The 15,945-nt window shown below is 42.4% G+C and overlaps 1 protein-coding gene across 2 annotated transcripts in view; it reads left to right on the top strand.

The window, feature by feature from the left end:
* LOC145403189 (protein ZNRD2-like) overlaps positions 1 to 13,189 on the top strand; it is a 64,508-nt gene extending 51,319 nt beyond the window's left edge. The window contains exons 4-5 of one of the 2 annotated variants that reach the window (XM_080275002.1): positions 3,489 to 3,699; positions 12,910 to 13,189. In XM_080275002.1, coding sequence (XP_080131128.1) covers positions 3,489 to 3,699; positions 12,910 to 13,093 — 395 coding nt within the window. In that variant the 3' untranslated portion in view covers positions 13,094 to 13,189. The remainder of the gene's footprint in view (positions 1 to 3,488; positions 3,700 to 12,909) is intronic. The other variant, XM_080275003.1, reaches the window with a different exon arrangement.
* Positions 13,190 to 15,945: the final 2,756 nt, after the last annotated feature.

Here is a 15,945-nt window from a genome sequence, read left to right on the forward strand (position 1 = left end):
AAACTTTTAAACACTGACAGTTACCTTAGTTCTAAATAATAGCTTACGTACATACACTCACTCATGTACACATACCCTCGATGAGCTGGTCTAAACTGGTTTTCTGCCTTCCCCCCCATCTCTCTCTCTCTCTCTCTCGCTCGTAAATAATACGAAGCAGTATGCATCCAAATCGCACTGAAATCATACGAATGGCTGAAAGTGTTATGTTGTGAATTACTGTGACAAAATACGAGTGATTTTAGTGATATTTGTGCAATAATCAGAGAAGTCATGATGCTAAGGGCATCAGCCTGCGATCGTTTTTGCGGTTGCAGACTGTGCAGCAGTGCTATGAAATGACTCATGACGTTATATCAATAAGCTTTATAAAAGTAAGTGGTAATAAAAGTCTTTCATGAAGTTTGATAAAGGTTGTAATGATTTTCCTCACATCGTTACAGTTCCACTAAAGTCTAACGTAAACACTGGAATATCACAACAAACTCATAGGAGACCGGCTAGAAGTGTTTTACTGTATTTTCATTATTATTGCATTTACTGTGATGAGGTAACATGGCTGTAACCCTGTTTTGTATGGAAAAAATCTTGTGGTTTGGTGGAAATTTCCGCCTTCCTGGGCAGTTTCCTGCGTCAGACAGTCAAAACACACCTTGTATTCTTTCAAGTCATTCTCCGTGCTTCGAGTGCCCACGGATATGCAGTTTGTTGCAAATGATAGTAGAAAGATTGATGTTTGTTTGACAAAAATTTTAGCTCAACATTAACGATAAGTGGGTTAAAAACGTAAGCTGAAAACACACAATTTTTTTCCTATTTTTCTGCAGTGAGCACAGTCAGTACGTTGTCATCACAGCCGCTGCAACCAGAGGGTTAAGGTATCTACAGTAGCCAAGATTCGGCAGATGTGCATCATGGAGAGCTCTCCTGATGTTTCTGGCATTGGTGTAACCTCGTTTTGTCTCACCTGTAATACATAATCAATAGATGCTGCAGTAATCACATCTGCTGTAGTGGCTTCACCAGCATTGTTAATTTCAGACATTGCGGATATTAAGAGACAGCTCGCACTATTTGGGAATCGTCCTATTTGATCACACATTAATTGGGCCCTAGGTGGATGTACAGTACTTAGGAAATAGGGGATGCCATTACGCACGGAACATTTGTTTTTGTTGTCGGCAGTGTCGATGATGTGGAGGCTGGAGGAGGGAACTGGGACGAGTAGTCAGAAGAGACCATCCAATAGTATTCATTGGTTTTAACTTGTTTAGTGTTTTTATATGAAATAAAGTGGTTGTAAATATGCACATAGGGTTTTTCTTTATTTATATAAGGATATGGGGGGTCCAGGGGTGTTTTTAAGAGGGACAGCAGATATCCGCAGATTTTTAACATACATGGGTGTGTCTGTTACCTAACCCCCGTGAATGTTAAGGGAGCACTGTTCTATATTGTGATTTGTTCCCATAACCCCTTTACCGCGGGGCATCACTTTCGTGATGCTTGGGAGCAAGGGATCATACCGCGGGGCGTCACTTTTGTGATTCTGTGTTATTTTGAATTAGCCCGGGCATTCAAGTGGTGGCTTGTATCATCTATCAGTACTGCCAGTGTCCAAGACTAGTCAGCACTCCTAATCTCATCTGTACTCCCATCCATTGTTGACAATTTAGCCATTTCTCCCTGTTCTTGACTCCCCTCCCTACCTCCCCTCCATTACCCTATCCTCTCGCCTACCCGGGCGTGCTACGTTAAGTAAATCTTCCCTGGAATTTTCCACTGATTTCATCCATTGAAATAAGCCCTATGCCCTATTCTTATACCAAATAATATATACAAAAAAGAAATAAGGTAAGTGATAGTGCCATACACCTGGAATTGGCTAATTATCACCTGGCAACACCTCACGTGCACTCGTTCACTAATTTTTGCTGTTTATTTCCCCTTGAAATATGCCGTATAATCTATTTTCGTAATAAATATACATATAAGGAGGGAAGGGAGAAGCCTAAGTGATATTTACATTCACCTGGAACTACCTATTTTATTATGTATTGTCTTGGTTTCCTGCCAAACATTTCATTGCTATATATTAGCAGGTCTCACAAGGCTAAAGTTGGTAGTATTGCACTCACCCTAGCCAGGTGGCAGGAGGCCACCACTATCAGTTCACTGTCGTCTTTCAAGTTGAAGGTACGTCTGATTCGCTCCTGGTAACTTCTGCTGCTTTTTAGCCCCATGCAAAGGGCCCTGTGACCTTTACCCCTTACTAAACCTCGTGTGGAAAGAGGTAAAGGGCTGACAATTGATAAAGAGTGACTACGATCTTTCTATTGAGTAAAACAGTGCAAGTGGAATTGTAAATAATGTGTAAACAGCAAGTGAAAGCAATGAATGTAAATATACGTGAACAGTGGAAAATAGTTTTATAAGTTACTTCAAGTGACAGTGCATAACACAGTGTAAATAAAATAGAAATGTAAATAATGTAAATAAAATAGAGAACGTAAATAGAAATGTAAATGAGTAGTATTATAAGAATACGAGTATATACCCTAGGAGTAATGAAAGTGAAAGTTTCACTCTAGCATGTCTGAATACTATGAGTTATGAGAGGGAAATTGAAAGTGACATTCACTGTCAATGCCAGTATACAGGACGAGAAAGTGAATGCTACTTATTTTACTGAAAGAAATTGAATCCCTACAGTGACAATAAACTAATACTACTGAAGGAAACTTATGGATAAAGACTGTAGCTATATATAAGTGTTATATAGTCATAGAAATATAAACTGTGAGTGTTTTTATGAATAAGAAATGACAGAACACCAGCGGCAAACTACGGTAGCGCAAGTGGGAAGATCATACGCCCTCGTAATTTTCATTGCTTTCACAGTGTTTTTTTTTTTTTGGAGTATGGATTCCAAACTATTTGAGAATCATAGAATAGTGTTTCTAGTGATATTATCAGGCTGTGGTAATCATATTACGGGTTGTCGGGAAGTGTAAAGTGGAGACTTTGTTACCCAACTTCAGAGGTCTCCACAAGTCCTACGGTACTCGACGAAGGCTCAACAAACACCCCAGGAGAAAGCTGAAGGTATGTGCCATAAGCATATTTGATTTTAATATTCTAGGACTAATAACTGATTTTTGGCAAATATTTTTAGAGAGTCTATCGGAGCGCGAATATGCCCGCAGGAGCCGCAAGAAAAAGCAAAACAAGCCCGCTGTTAAAGGGTTAATGAGACTGACAGTATCAGCCCAGGTTACATTGATTTTTGTCATGCATAGAAAGAACCAAGTATGGTCACTGATATGAAATTGTCTAAATAGGCTCAAAGCATAGGAACTTTTCACATCTTGTAGCTCTTAGGTAGCCCAGTCTTGTGGTTGGCTCCTATACCCTAAAGGTTTGGACACCTTGAAGGTTTAGCAATTCTCATCATATACATTTTGGCTTCATGGTTTGTGTCATTCCAGCGGTGAGTGAAGAGGCAGCAAGGAGGACAGTGGAGGAGATACAACACAGGCAACTGCCAGGTGATACCAGTTCTACCCCAGTTCCAGGAATCACACCTCAGCAGCAGCAGGCACCTTCACCTGCCCTCCCTCCCTCAGACACGCCACAAATGAATCATGACGTGTCCTGCACCAGTAGCTCGATAAAAACAAGCAATCCATCGAGTAAACAGTAAGCAGCCTACCTTCCTGCACATATTGTAAATTGTGATAGCCAAACCTGAGACCTTTATATCTCATAAAGGTTAAAGATGTGTTTATAGATTCCTCACTTGCCCTTCCTAGCTCAGATACGCCATAAATGAATCCCATTTACATTGTGCACCAGTAGCTGTATAGAAACAGTCTAGACTGGTGTTATCCTAAATTTAATTTCTGTGTATACAAGTAGCAGAGAAAGGCTTGCTTCTGTTAGTTTCTGAAATCTCTGACAGATAGGATTCTCGTACCTGAACAAAATCTGATGCTGTCCTGGAGAAAATACTCAAGTGTACCAACTATCGAAAGAGTTAACTCCAAGGATACGCAATTCAGTTGACCAAACTGTCTATGGAGCTGATTTTTTTACTCTTACAGAATTTTTGCCCAAGGTTTAGAGCTTGAATTTACACACCTTATGCCACAAACCAGAGCATTGTAGACCAACTGGTTCATGAGCTATAGCCCGTCAAAATTTAATAAAGTTACCCTTCCAGGCAGGGCGACTTCAGTTTTCTATGCGCCCCCACCCCATTCCTCCCCTCCCATGACCTTTCCTCACCCACTCCCATCCCCTCCTCCCCTACCCCACTTCAGAATTTTCCAGCTTATTATTTTTTTTTTTTCAGACAATGGCATGTGCAATAATTACATCGGTGTTCCTCACTCACTCCCAACACCCTTCCCTCCCAACTCTTCTCCCCTCCCCACTTTCCTTCCCCCTGTCCCCTTCCATCGTAGCTGTATAGCTGTCATAATAAAAAACACACATTCTGTTTTGTGCACTGGTGTATGCAGTTACACAAACAGTAATCTGGTACTGAATGAAAACACGCAACATGAATAGTAACAATGATGTATAATACTATAGGCGGGGGGAGGGGGAGGGAGGTAAGCAGATGGCATAATACAGGGGGTGGGGGGTGGGGATGGGGTGGGGAGAAGCCTGGAGGGGTGGTACAGGGGTACAAAGGTGGGAGACACACCACAAGACTAAGAGGACAGGCAGAGAGGGAGTACAGGGGTGTGGAGGGAGGGTAGGGGGGATATAACCCTCCCCAGGGAGACAGGGAAGGGGGGAAAGGGGGGGGAACCATGGTGGTGTGATGGAGGATTGTGGGGGAAGGGGAGGGAGGGAGCAGGAGGCAGTCAGAGGCGAGGGAGGGGGAGAGGGAACAAAGGTATTGGGGTAGAGGAAGGTGGCGAGAAGGCGGTGGGGGAATCACCCCCCCCTCCCAACATGGGTAGGGGCCTGGATCTTCCCCCCTCCATACTCAGGACTTAGTTCTTATTGGTTTGCATCAATATATGTCACTGGTTTGCATCAATATATGTCACAATCGGCCCGAAGCCTAGTGTCCGCAGTGTTTTTTTTTACAAAGGCTTCTCTATCAGTCATACTGTATTTGGCATCTAGCGAAATCCTGAAAAAGGATCGATTGATCCTGTTAGTACTGTAGGGGGTAAAAACAAACAGTGTATCAAGTAAGCAGTAAGAAGCCTATCTTCCCATAACTGTTGTGAATGCTCATAGTCTAGCCTCAGACCTTACAAGTGGCAAAATGGAGCTGGATGTGTTTAACCCATCAATCTGGGGGCTGTTTTCACCACCCAAACCACCAGCAGGTATTTTTCTTAAAAATCACCATTATTTAAACCATAATTTCTCAGCTGAAACTATAATATTATAATATATTGCTATAATCATAATAATAATACAATAACAATAATACCACAAAATACTAGATCATGTATACATGCCACCCGGGACTCCCCAGGTCGTCATGTATACATGCCACCTGGGCGGGATGGGTTAAAGCTCTCACACTTACCTTCCCATGCTTAGATGCTGCACAACTGAATTTTCTAATGACCTGTATCAGTGGTCATTCAAAACACAGAGTATGTCATGTAAACAGTAAACAGCCTACCCATTAATGATCTGATGTGTGGTAGCATAACCTTGGACCCCCAACACCTGAGTGGGTGTTCAGAAAGGTGATGGTGCATGAGATTAGCTGTATTGTTTTTAGTTTGGCTAAAACTGCAATCTCTATCTCTTGAACAATGAGTTGTAACGGTAGATTTACACTAGACCAGAGGTGTGAAACTGGTGACTCATGGGCCACATGTGGCCCTCGAAGAGAAAAAGAGTGGCCCGCGATCACTTAAGGAAAAATGAGAAATAGTAAATGGAATATCCCATAAAATTTGCCATATGGTCAAGTGGATAAATATTAAAGCACTGTTAGGAAATATTTTTTGATAATTTGATTGATAAAAGTACCATTTGAATAATATATTGGTGAACTAATGTCACGAAACTTATTTAAATGTTATCAATAACTTGAAGCAGGAGCCAGTGCCACTGTAAGGGTTACAAAGCATGGCGAACTTCTCTGAACGTTTGAACAGGCCATGGCTTTGCGCCATTATATGTTATAGTTTAGGTAGACTTGGCCCTCAGACAATCAACAGAACTGGAGTGTGGCTCTTGGGAAGAATTCAGTTAGACACCACTGCACTTGACTGTAATGCTAGCCAAAATGAGGTGCAGTGGTAAGGATGACGCAGTTTAGCTTTGTCTTTTTTTGTCACTGAGCTAAGTGAAACAAGCTACAAAAGGATGAAAATCCTTTAAGTTACAGTAAAAGAAGTTAGGCATTGGTCCTGAGGATAACAGAACGGGGTGTAATGGAGTACTAGGAGAAAATGATGATTGGAAGCAACTGAAGGATATGTGTCAGAGAAGGAGGTTACGCATTTGTAACTCGTATTTCAAATACAAAGATGCACATAAATATACATGGTATAGAGGGAACGGGGATCGTATTGAAAGGAGCTTGATTTATTATGTGCTTGTAGAGAGGTTGATGTTGGGAATGGTTGCTGATACAAGGGCCGTGAGAGGATGATGTTGAGGTCTGTCAGATCGTAGGATTGTTGTATGCATGATCAAGCTGAGAGGAGTGAGGTGGACCAAGAGAGAAAGGAGCTGTCAGGGAGAAAGACTGAAAGTTGAGAATATGAGGGTCAGAGAAATGGCAGTTAAATATAGGACCAAAGTAGGGGAGGAATTGCAATCAGTGAAATGGTATGTAATGGATCTGGACAGCCTATGAAATGCATATAAGGATTGCTTAGTTAGGAATGCTAAAGCAGTGTGTGGTGTGGCAAGAGGAAACAATGAAGAAGAAAGGTATGGCATGGTGGGATGAAGAGGTTAAGAGAACAGTGGAGGAAAAGAAGAAGAAGTGGCTAGAGTGGTTACAGGACAGGCGTTCAGTTGAAATCAGAAATGAATATATTGAGAGCAAGAGGCACGTAAAGAGGCTAGTGAAGAGGAAAAAGGGATGAGGTAAATGATGATCTAGGAAGAAAACTGAATGCAAATTGCCCTGAAAATAGGAAGTTATGCTGGAAAGAGGTATGGAAATGTAGAAGTGACAGCAGAAAGAAATGTGAGTGTGAAGGATGTAAGTGATAGATTATCAGCCCATGGGGATGAAGTAAGAACAGATGGAAAATATATTTTGAAAGCCTGATGAATGGTAATAGAGAGAGCACAGAGCCACTGTAAACATGATTGGTTTTGGGGGGGTGTAGAGAAGGAATGCAGTTCCGGGAAAGGTGACACTTGCACAGGTGAAGAACGCTGTGAAGCGGCTGAAAAACGGGAAAGCAGCTGAGGTTGTTGAGGTGTAACCAGAGATGATTAAATGTAGTGGAGAGAGCAGAATGAAGTGCTTGTGGGAGATATGTAGGAAGGCATAGTTGAGTGAAACTGTGCCAGCAGAGTGGAAAAAGGCTATGACTGTACCCTTGTACAAAAATAAAATGCAAAATGAGTGCAAGAATTATCATGGCATAAGTCTACTGAGTGTTATAGGAAAGGTATATGGAAGACTTATTATAAAGAAAGTAAGAGAGATATCAGAAATTCTAGTGAGTAATGAACAGGGTGGAGTTAGGAGTGGCAGGGTATGTGTGGATCAAATATTTGTATTGAGGCAGACAGTGGAGTAGGCTTGTGAGAAGGACTATAAGGTGTTTATGGCATTTATGGATCTGGGAAAAGCATACAACAAAGTAGACAGAGAAGGATTGTGTAAGGTTTTGCTCATGTACGGTGTAAATGGTAAGCTGCTAGGTGCCGTCAAGAGTTTCTACGATGGTAGTGAGGCATGTGTAAGGGTAAATGGGCATCTAAGTGAATGGTTCACCATCAATGTGGGCATGCAGCAAGGTTGTTTGATGTCCCCATGGTTGTTCTGTATTTATATATATATATATATATATATATATATATATATATATATATATATATATATATATATTGAGTTCTGGACAAATGTGGAAGTGTGCATGGAAAAGTTTGGAAGGAATGAGAGAGTGTTTTTGATCAGTGATATGAATGGTAAAGTAGGGAATGTGAAACTGGATGGAATAGTTGGTAAGTGGGGTGTGCCTGCTGAGATAGATGAGAATGGCAGTGCGTTAGTTGACATTTGTGCTGGGAGGGGGTTGGTGATAGCCAATACCCTCTTCAGGCACAAAATGATCCACAGGAATACATGGCGAGTGATGAGAAGGGTGGGTGGTGAACTGAATGAAAGGAAGGCAATGATTGATTATGTGTGTGTGGATGAAAGGATGCGAAAATGTGTAATGGATGCAAGACCTTATAGAGGTTGGGGGAGTGGACTTTCTGACCAGTACTTGGTGGTGGCCAGAATCAAGATCCAATTAGGATGGAGAAATAGAAGAAGGGAAGGACGGGAAGAAGGAGTACTGTATTTGTAAGGAGAATGGAAAGGTTACAAGAGGATGAGAAAAAGGCAGAGTATAAGAGAGAAGTGGAGGAACGATTGGGCAAATATGAACTGGAACAGATGGGGGACGTGAAAGGTGTGTGCAGGATATTTACAGAAGAAATATGCACAGCATGTGATGTGGTGTATGGGATGAAGAGAAGACGGAGGGGTGTGCAAGGAACAGTGTGGTGGAATGAAGAGGTGAGACAGGCTGTGGCACAAAAGAAGAAAGCATACAATGAATGGATGAGAAATAGGGGCGTGGAAGAAGTTGAGAGACGGAAGAGAGAGTTATATGTAGAAAGAAAGATAGAGGTGAAAAGATTAGTAAGAGAGAGTAAGAAGAGAGCGGATGAGGAATTTGGAAGGAACTTGAGTGTAAAGTGGAGGGACTGTAAGAAAATGTTCTGGAAAGAGGTGAAAAGAGTAAGACAGGGTGGAAGTGAAGTTAGCAGGGGAGTGAAAGATAAAAATGTTAGATTACTAGTGGAAAAGGGAGAAAAAGTGAGCAGATGGAGAGAACACTTTAAGGAGTTGTTGAATATAGAGGATGGAAGTAATGCGAGTATATGTGGCTGGGGAATGGCTGGGAGAAGGAGGGAGGTGAGAAGACAGGAAGAAATCAGTAGGATAGAAGTTGTGGAAACAATAAAGAAAGTTAAATTGGGGAAAGCCCCAGGAATTGATGGAGTGTGTGGTGAAATGCTGAAGCATGGGGGAGAGATAGTAGTAGAATGGATGTGGAAAATGTGCAGATTGGCCTGGGAGGAAGGTAGAGTCCCGGAGGATTGGAAGTCAGGTATCATTATTCCCTTGTACAAAGGAAAAGGAGAAAAAGAAGTGTGTGGTAATCATAGGGGCATCTGTCTTCTTAGTATAATAGGAAAAGTGTATGGTAGGATACTTACTGAGAGAGTTAGAGAAAAACAGAGGAATTAGTTGGAGAAGAACAGGGAGGCTTTAGGAAGGGATGCGGTTGTGTAGATCAGATATTCATTCTTAGATCTTTAGTGGAAAAGTTTCTAGAGAAGGGAAAGAAGTTGTATGCGGCTTTCTTGGATTTGGAGAAAGCTTATGACAGGGTGGATAGACAAGGATTGTGGAAAGTATTAAGAATATATGGAGTAGATGGGAAATTGTTGAATGCTGTGAAGAGTATGTATGATGGTGCTAAGGCTGCAGTGCGTGTGGATGGTGAACTGAGTGAATTTTTCTCTTTGAAGGTTGGGTTGAAACAGGGATGTGTCATGTCTCCATGGTTGTTCAATCTGTTCATGGATGGGGTAATAAAAGAGGTACAAGGTAGGGTAGTGGATGTTGGAGTGGCCCTGGTGAGAGAGGGTAGTGTTTGGAAACTCCCTGTACTGTTGTTTGCAGATGATACTGTGTTGTTGAGTGAAGACGAAGGAAAGCTGCAAGGCTCGGTGGATGAGTTTGGGAGAGTGTGTCAGAAATGGATTCTAAAGGTGAATGTAGGGAAGAGTAAAGTGATGGTCTTTGAGAGAGGTGAAGTCAGTGAATGTACAGCGAGGTTGGATGGTGAGGAATTGGAAAATGTGAGTAAGTTTAAGTACTTGGGTAGTGTGATGAGTAAGGATGGAGGTTTGGAGGGTGAAGTGCTTGAAAGGGTACAGCAGGGAAGAAAGATTGCTGGTTCCTTGAAAGCAGTGATAAGAAGCAGGGAAGTGAGCATGGAAGTGAAAAAGTTACTACATGACAGTATTGTGATACCAACTCCAAAGTATGGAAGTGAAGCTTGGACGTTGCTGGAAGGACCCAAGTCAAGAGTGAGAGCAGTGGAAATGAGTTATTTAAGAGGACCCTGTAGAGTCACATGGAGAGACAGGCTGACAAATGAGGATATAAAGGAGCGTTGTGGTGTGGATGTGGATGTGATAGGATGCGTTAGGAGGAATACACTGAGGTGGTTTGGCCATGTGGAGAGGATGGAGGGTGAAAGACTGACGAAGAGAGTGTATGTGAGTGAGGTGGAGGAGGGAAGAGGGAGGGGGAGGCCGAGGATGAGATGGAGGGATGGGGTGGAGAGGTATATGAGAGAGGGGGGTGTGAGTTGGGAGCGGGGCAGTGAAATGGCAGGGGACAGGGCGACGTGGAAGCGATTTGTTTGTGGCCATTGAGGTATCTGGCAATAGATAGATAGATATATATATATATGGATGGGGTGATGAGAGAAGCAAAAACATGAGCAATGGAGAGAGGGATGGCATTGGTAATGAATGGTGATGGATTGAATATCTCAAATTAGTTGTATGCTGATGATACAGTGCTACTTGCAAATACCAGACAAGAACTTGGTAGGCCAGTGCCTAGGAGTGTCGTGCCTTGAGAGTAAATGTAGGAAAGAGTAAAATGATGGTAATTGAGAAAGAAGGTGACTTCCGGTGTGATGTTACCATGAAAGGAGAGACTGGAATTGGTGAGAGAGTTCAACCATGGGGACATCACACAACCTTGTCACACATCCACACTGATTGTGAACCATTCACTTAGATGCCAATTAACCCTTACACATGCTTCACTACCATCATAAAAACTCCTGACGGCACCTAACAGCTTACCCTCTACACCGTACATGCGCAAAACTACTTTCCACAATCCTTCTCTGTCCACTTTGTCATATGCTTTCTCCAGATCCATGAATGCCATAAACACCTTATGGTCCTTCTCACAAGCCCTCTCTACTATCTGTCTCACTGCAAATATTTGGTCCACACATCCTCTGCCACTCCTAAAGCCACCCTGTTCATCACCCACTAGGACTTCTGATATCTCTCTTACTTTCTCTATAATAATTCTTCCATATACCTTCCCTACCACACTGAGTAAGCCTATGCCACAATAATTCTTGCACTCACTTCGTTCATCTTTATTTTTGTACAGGGGTATAATCACAGCCTTTTTCCACTCTGCAGGCGCAGTTTCACTCATCCATGCCTTCTTACATATCTCCAACAAGCACTTCATTCCATTCTTTCCATTACATTTAAGCATCTCTGCATACACCTCATCAACCCCAGCTGCTTTCCCATTTTTCAGCCGCTTCACAGCACTCTTCACCTGTGCGAGTGTCACGTCTCCTGGCACTGCATTCCTTCTCTGCACACCCCCAAAACCAATCATGTTTACAGCTGCTCTGCTCTCTCTATCCCCATTCATCAGGCTTTCAAAATATTCTTTCCATGTGCTCCTTCACCTCCATGGGTTAATAATCTACCACCTGCATCCTTCACACAATCCCATTTCTTACTGCTTTCACTTCTACATTTCTGCACCTCTTTCCAGAATAACTTTCTGTTTTCAGAGTAGTTCGCATTCATTTTCTTCCTAGATCCTCATTTACCTCCTTCTTTTTCCTCTTCACTAGTCTCTTTACGTGTTATTGCCAAAAATGTTACAGTCGAAGTCATTATTGGCAAGATCTTACTGTAGACTCCTCTTGAGCATCATCCCCACAAGCCTCTAACGTCATGATGGGCGTGTCGTGCGGGGGTAGTCTGGGAAAATAGCGGTTTTGGGCCACTCCTTGCCTGTGCCTTGCGTACTGTAGGCCAAACTCACGCATTCAAAGTTTTATGGTTATGCTTTTTAGTCACTCATGTACTGTGTGATTCGCATGCTGTGATCACATACACTGTGTGAGCCCACTGTATATCTGAGCGAATTTGAAGGAGGGAGGAGGCAAGGTAGGCCAAGGAGAGGGTGGAGAGATATGGTGGATGAGTGTGTGAGGAAGAGAGGTATGGAAGTCAGTGAGGCTAGAGGACTGGCAAGAGATCGAGCTGGCTGGATGAATGTCGTGAGAAGAAGTGCATGATCTGGGATTTGGCACCCCTTTTTAACGTGACAGCGTTCGGATTGACTTTATCGGATATGTTATGTGAAGCTACAGAATGTGGTGAAGGTTTTTGGTGTGTGAGATAGAGCCAGGATTCTGGGGGCTTGGATGTTGAGTGAATAGAAGCATGGCCAATTGGACTGGGCAAACTTGGGCTGTCTGGATGTTGCTGTCTTCGCCCTGTCCTAGGGTGGGAAAGGAGGTCTGGATGATGATGAAAAGAAGTTAAGGTGAAAGAACCTTACTTTTTCTGGTCACTTGTGGTAATATTTATAGTACCTTTTTTGTTCATTTTCCATTATATACAAATCCCTATACACAAATTACATCAAACTGCAGAAAGATGTTAAGTGGTGGAAGAAAAAGTATAGTACAGTACCACCACTGCCACCCATCCATCCATCATCTAATTCTTGTTGCCCCATCAGATGCATTGGCATATCTGTGTACTGTAGTTAATCAGTCAGTTAAAAGTATCCTTGTTAAAAACTGCTGACAGCTGTTCTCTTTGCAGCAGTATATGTGTGCATGGTGTGGACTTGAGTGAGGATGCTGCAGCAGCTGTGGCAGTACTGCGGTTCAAGCTTAATTGGGCCACTGCACAGTTACGGGACACCACCAGCATCCATGAAGCCCACAACATTGCCACCCTCATTACAGAATCCTGCAAGGCTATCACTGCACTCAGAGACCTATAGAGATACTAGAGTTTTAATGTGCACTTTATATTACTCTTGATCCAAATACACTTGATAACCTATTTCATGTATCACCATTACCCATTAATGTTGCAAATCATCAGTATGTACACTATTATGATACTGTGCCTCACTTTGACATAACTCTCAGACCTCGGGAGGTCTCACGATGAAAAAAATAATCATCTTTCCTCAGCCAGAATACACACTGTTGTTCCCACAGTTTAAGGATGAATCAGATTTCAAAATTTTGAAATAACCTATCCACTCAGGTGCTGTTAGCTTCTCTCAACATTCACCACTCATTAAATTTCCTTGTCACTGTAAACATGCGAGTCTGCTGTGACTCGTGTTAACTACTGATCTTACTAGTAATGACCAGTTTCCCTGCAGTGCATGGGTGCTGCTTTGGTGACGTATTCCTAGTCTCCCTCTTCAAACTCGTTTGATCTTAAGGAGAGCCCTCATTACTCCTGCTCCTTTTTTTAAATGAGTCAAAAATAGCTAACAGTTATCAGCTTATATCATGACCCTTTGTCTTTCAATGATTGTGACTTCTATTCAAAACCATTCTACTGGAGAGGGATACCTTCATGCAGTGACACCAGCATCCTCTGAAAGGAAAATGGTAATTGCAAGGGAAAGATTGGCAATGTGTGGAACAAAAATGAAAGGGTGTGAAGTGGAGGAGCGGGAGGGTATGAAATGTGTAAGATCGGGCATGAATGGGGGAGGAAGATGCAAGGAGTGAGTTGCTTTGTTGCTGAATGAGGTATGGCAGAGTGGAATGAGAGATTACAAATGTGTCAGCTCAAGATGTATGTATGTCAAGTTCAAGTCTGAGAAGGTGAAAGTGGCAGTGTTGTAGTGTATGCACTGTGTGATGACAGGAGTTAAAGACAGGTTTTGGGATAAGCTGGATGAAGCAGTGGAAGAGATGTCCAGGAGCTGTATAGTGATTGTAATTAGCGATATGAATGGACGAGTAGGCACTGGTCCTGAGGGTGACGTAATGGGTTGTAGAGGAGTACCAGGAGAAAATGGTAATGGGAAGCGACTGAAGGATATGTGTCAGAAAAAAAGAGGTTGTGCATTTAAAACTCGTATTTCAAACAAAGATGCACATATATACACATGGTATAGAGGGAACAGGGATCATGTTGAAAGGAGCCTGATGGTTTATGTGCTCATAGAGAGTTCGATGCTGGGAATGGTTGCTGATATGAGGGCCATGAGAGGACAATGTGGAGGTCTGTCAGATCATATGATTGTGGTATGCAATATCAAGCTGAGAGGAGTGAGGTGGACCAGGAGAGAGAGGAGCAGTCATGGAGAAAGACTGAAAGTCGAGAAGCTGAGGATCTAAGAAATGCCAAATGAATAACAGGCCCAAAGTAGGGGAGGAGTTGGAATCAGTGAACTGGAATGTAATGGATCTGGACAGCCTGTGGAATGCATAAAGGAATTGCATAGTTAAAAATGCTGAACCAGTGTGTGGTGTGGGAAGAGTAACAACAAAGAAGAAAGGTATGGCATGGTGGAATGAAGAGGTTAAGAGAGCGGTGGTGGAAAAAGAGGAAGAAGTGGCTAGAGTGGTTACAGGACAGGGGTTCAGTTGAAGTAAGAAATGGATACTGTATATTGAGAACTAGAAGCACGTAAAGAGAAGGTAAATGATCTAGGAAGAAAAATGAATGCAAATTACTCAGAAAATAGGAAGTTATTTTGGAAAGAGGTGCAGAGAAAAAATGTGAAAGTGTGAAGGATGTAACTGATTATTAACCCATGGGGATGAAGTAAGAACCAGATGGAAAGAAGATTTTGAAAGTCTGATGAATGGGAATGGAGAGAGCAAAGCAACTGTTAACACGATTGGTTTTGGGAGTGTGCAGAGAAGGAATGCAGTGCCAGGAAACGTGACACTCGCACAAGTGAAGAACACTGTGAAGTGGCTGAAAAATGTGAAAGTAGCTGGAGTTGAAGTGTATGCAGAGATGGTGAAGTGTAGTGGAGATAGTGGAATGAAGTGCTTGTTGGAGCTAAATAAGAAGGCACTGTGCCAGCAGTGTGGAAGAAGGTTGTGATTGTGCCCCTGTAAAAAAAATAAAATAAAGGTGAGCAAACTGAGTGCAAGAAGTATCATGGCATAAGTTTACTGAACGTTGTAGGAAAGGTATTTGGAAGAATTATCATGGAGAAGGTAAGAGAGATATCAGAAGTCCTAGTGAGTGATGAACAGGGTGACTTTACGAGTGGGAAAGAATGTGTGGATCAAATATTTGCAGTGAGACAGATAGCGGAGAAGGCCTGGGAGAGGGACTATAAGGTGATTATGGCATTTATGGATCTGGAAAAAGCATACGACAAAGTGGACAGAGAAGGACTGTGTACAGTTTTGCACATGTACGGTGTATATGGTAAGTTGCCGTCAAGAGTTTTTATGATGGTAATGAGGCATCTGTATGGGTAAATGGGCATCTGAGTGGTTCACCATCAGTGTGGGCATGCAACAAGGTTGTGTGGTGTCCCCATGGTTGCTCAATATATATAAGGATGGGGTGATGAGATAAGTGAAAACACGAGTAATGGAGAGGGGGATGGTGTTGGTAATGAATGGTGATGGATGGAATATCAAATATGTTGCATGCTGATGATGCAGTGCTACTTGCAAATACCAGAAAAGAACTTGGTAGACTAGTGCAGAGTTTTGCTGATGTCTGTAAGCATTGTGCCTTGACAGTAAATGTAGAAAAGAGTAAAGTGACAGTAATTGAGAGAGAAGGTGACTCCCAGTGTGATGTTGCAGTGAATAAAGAGTTCAAATACCTGGGTACAGTGATAGAAAAGAGAGG

Source organism: Coenobita brevimanus, chromosome 60, assembly GCF_032717465.1.
Source record: "Coenobita brevimanus isolate Jiangsu-jjx chromosome 60, ASM3271746v2, whole genome shotgun sequence".
Classification (NCBI taxonomy): Eukaryota; Metazoa; Arthropoda; class Malacostraca; order Decapoda; family Coenobitidae; genus Coenobita; species Coenobita brevimanus.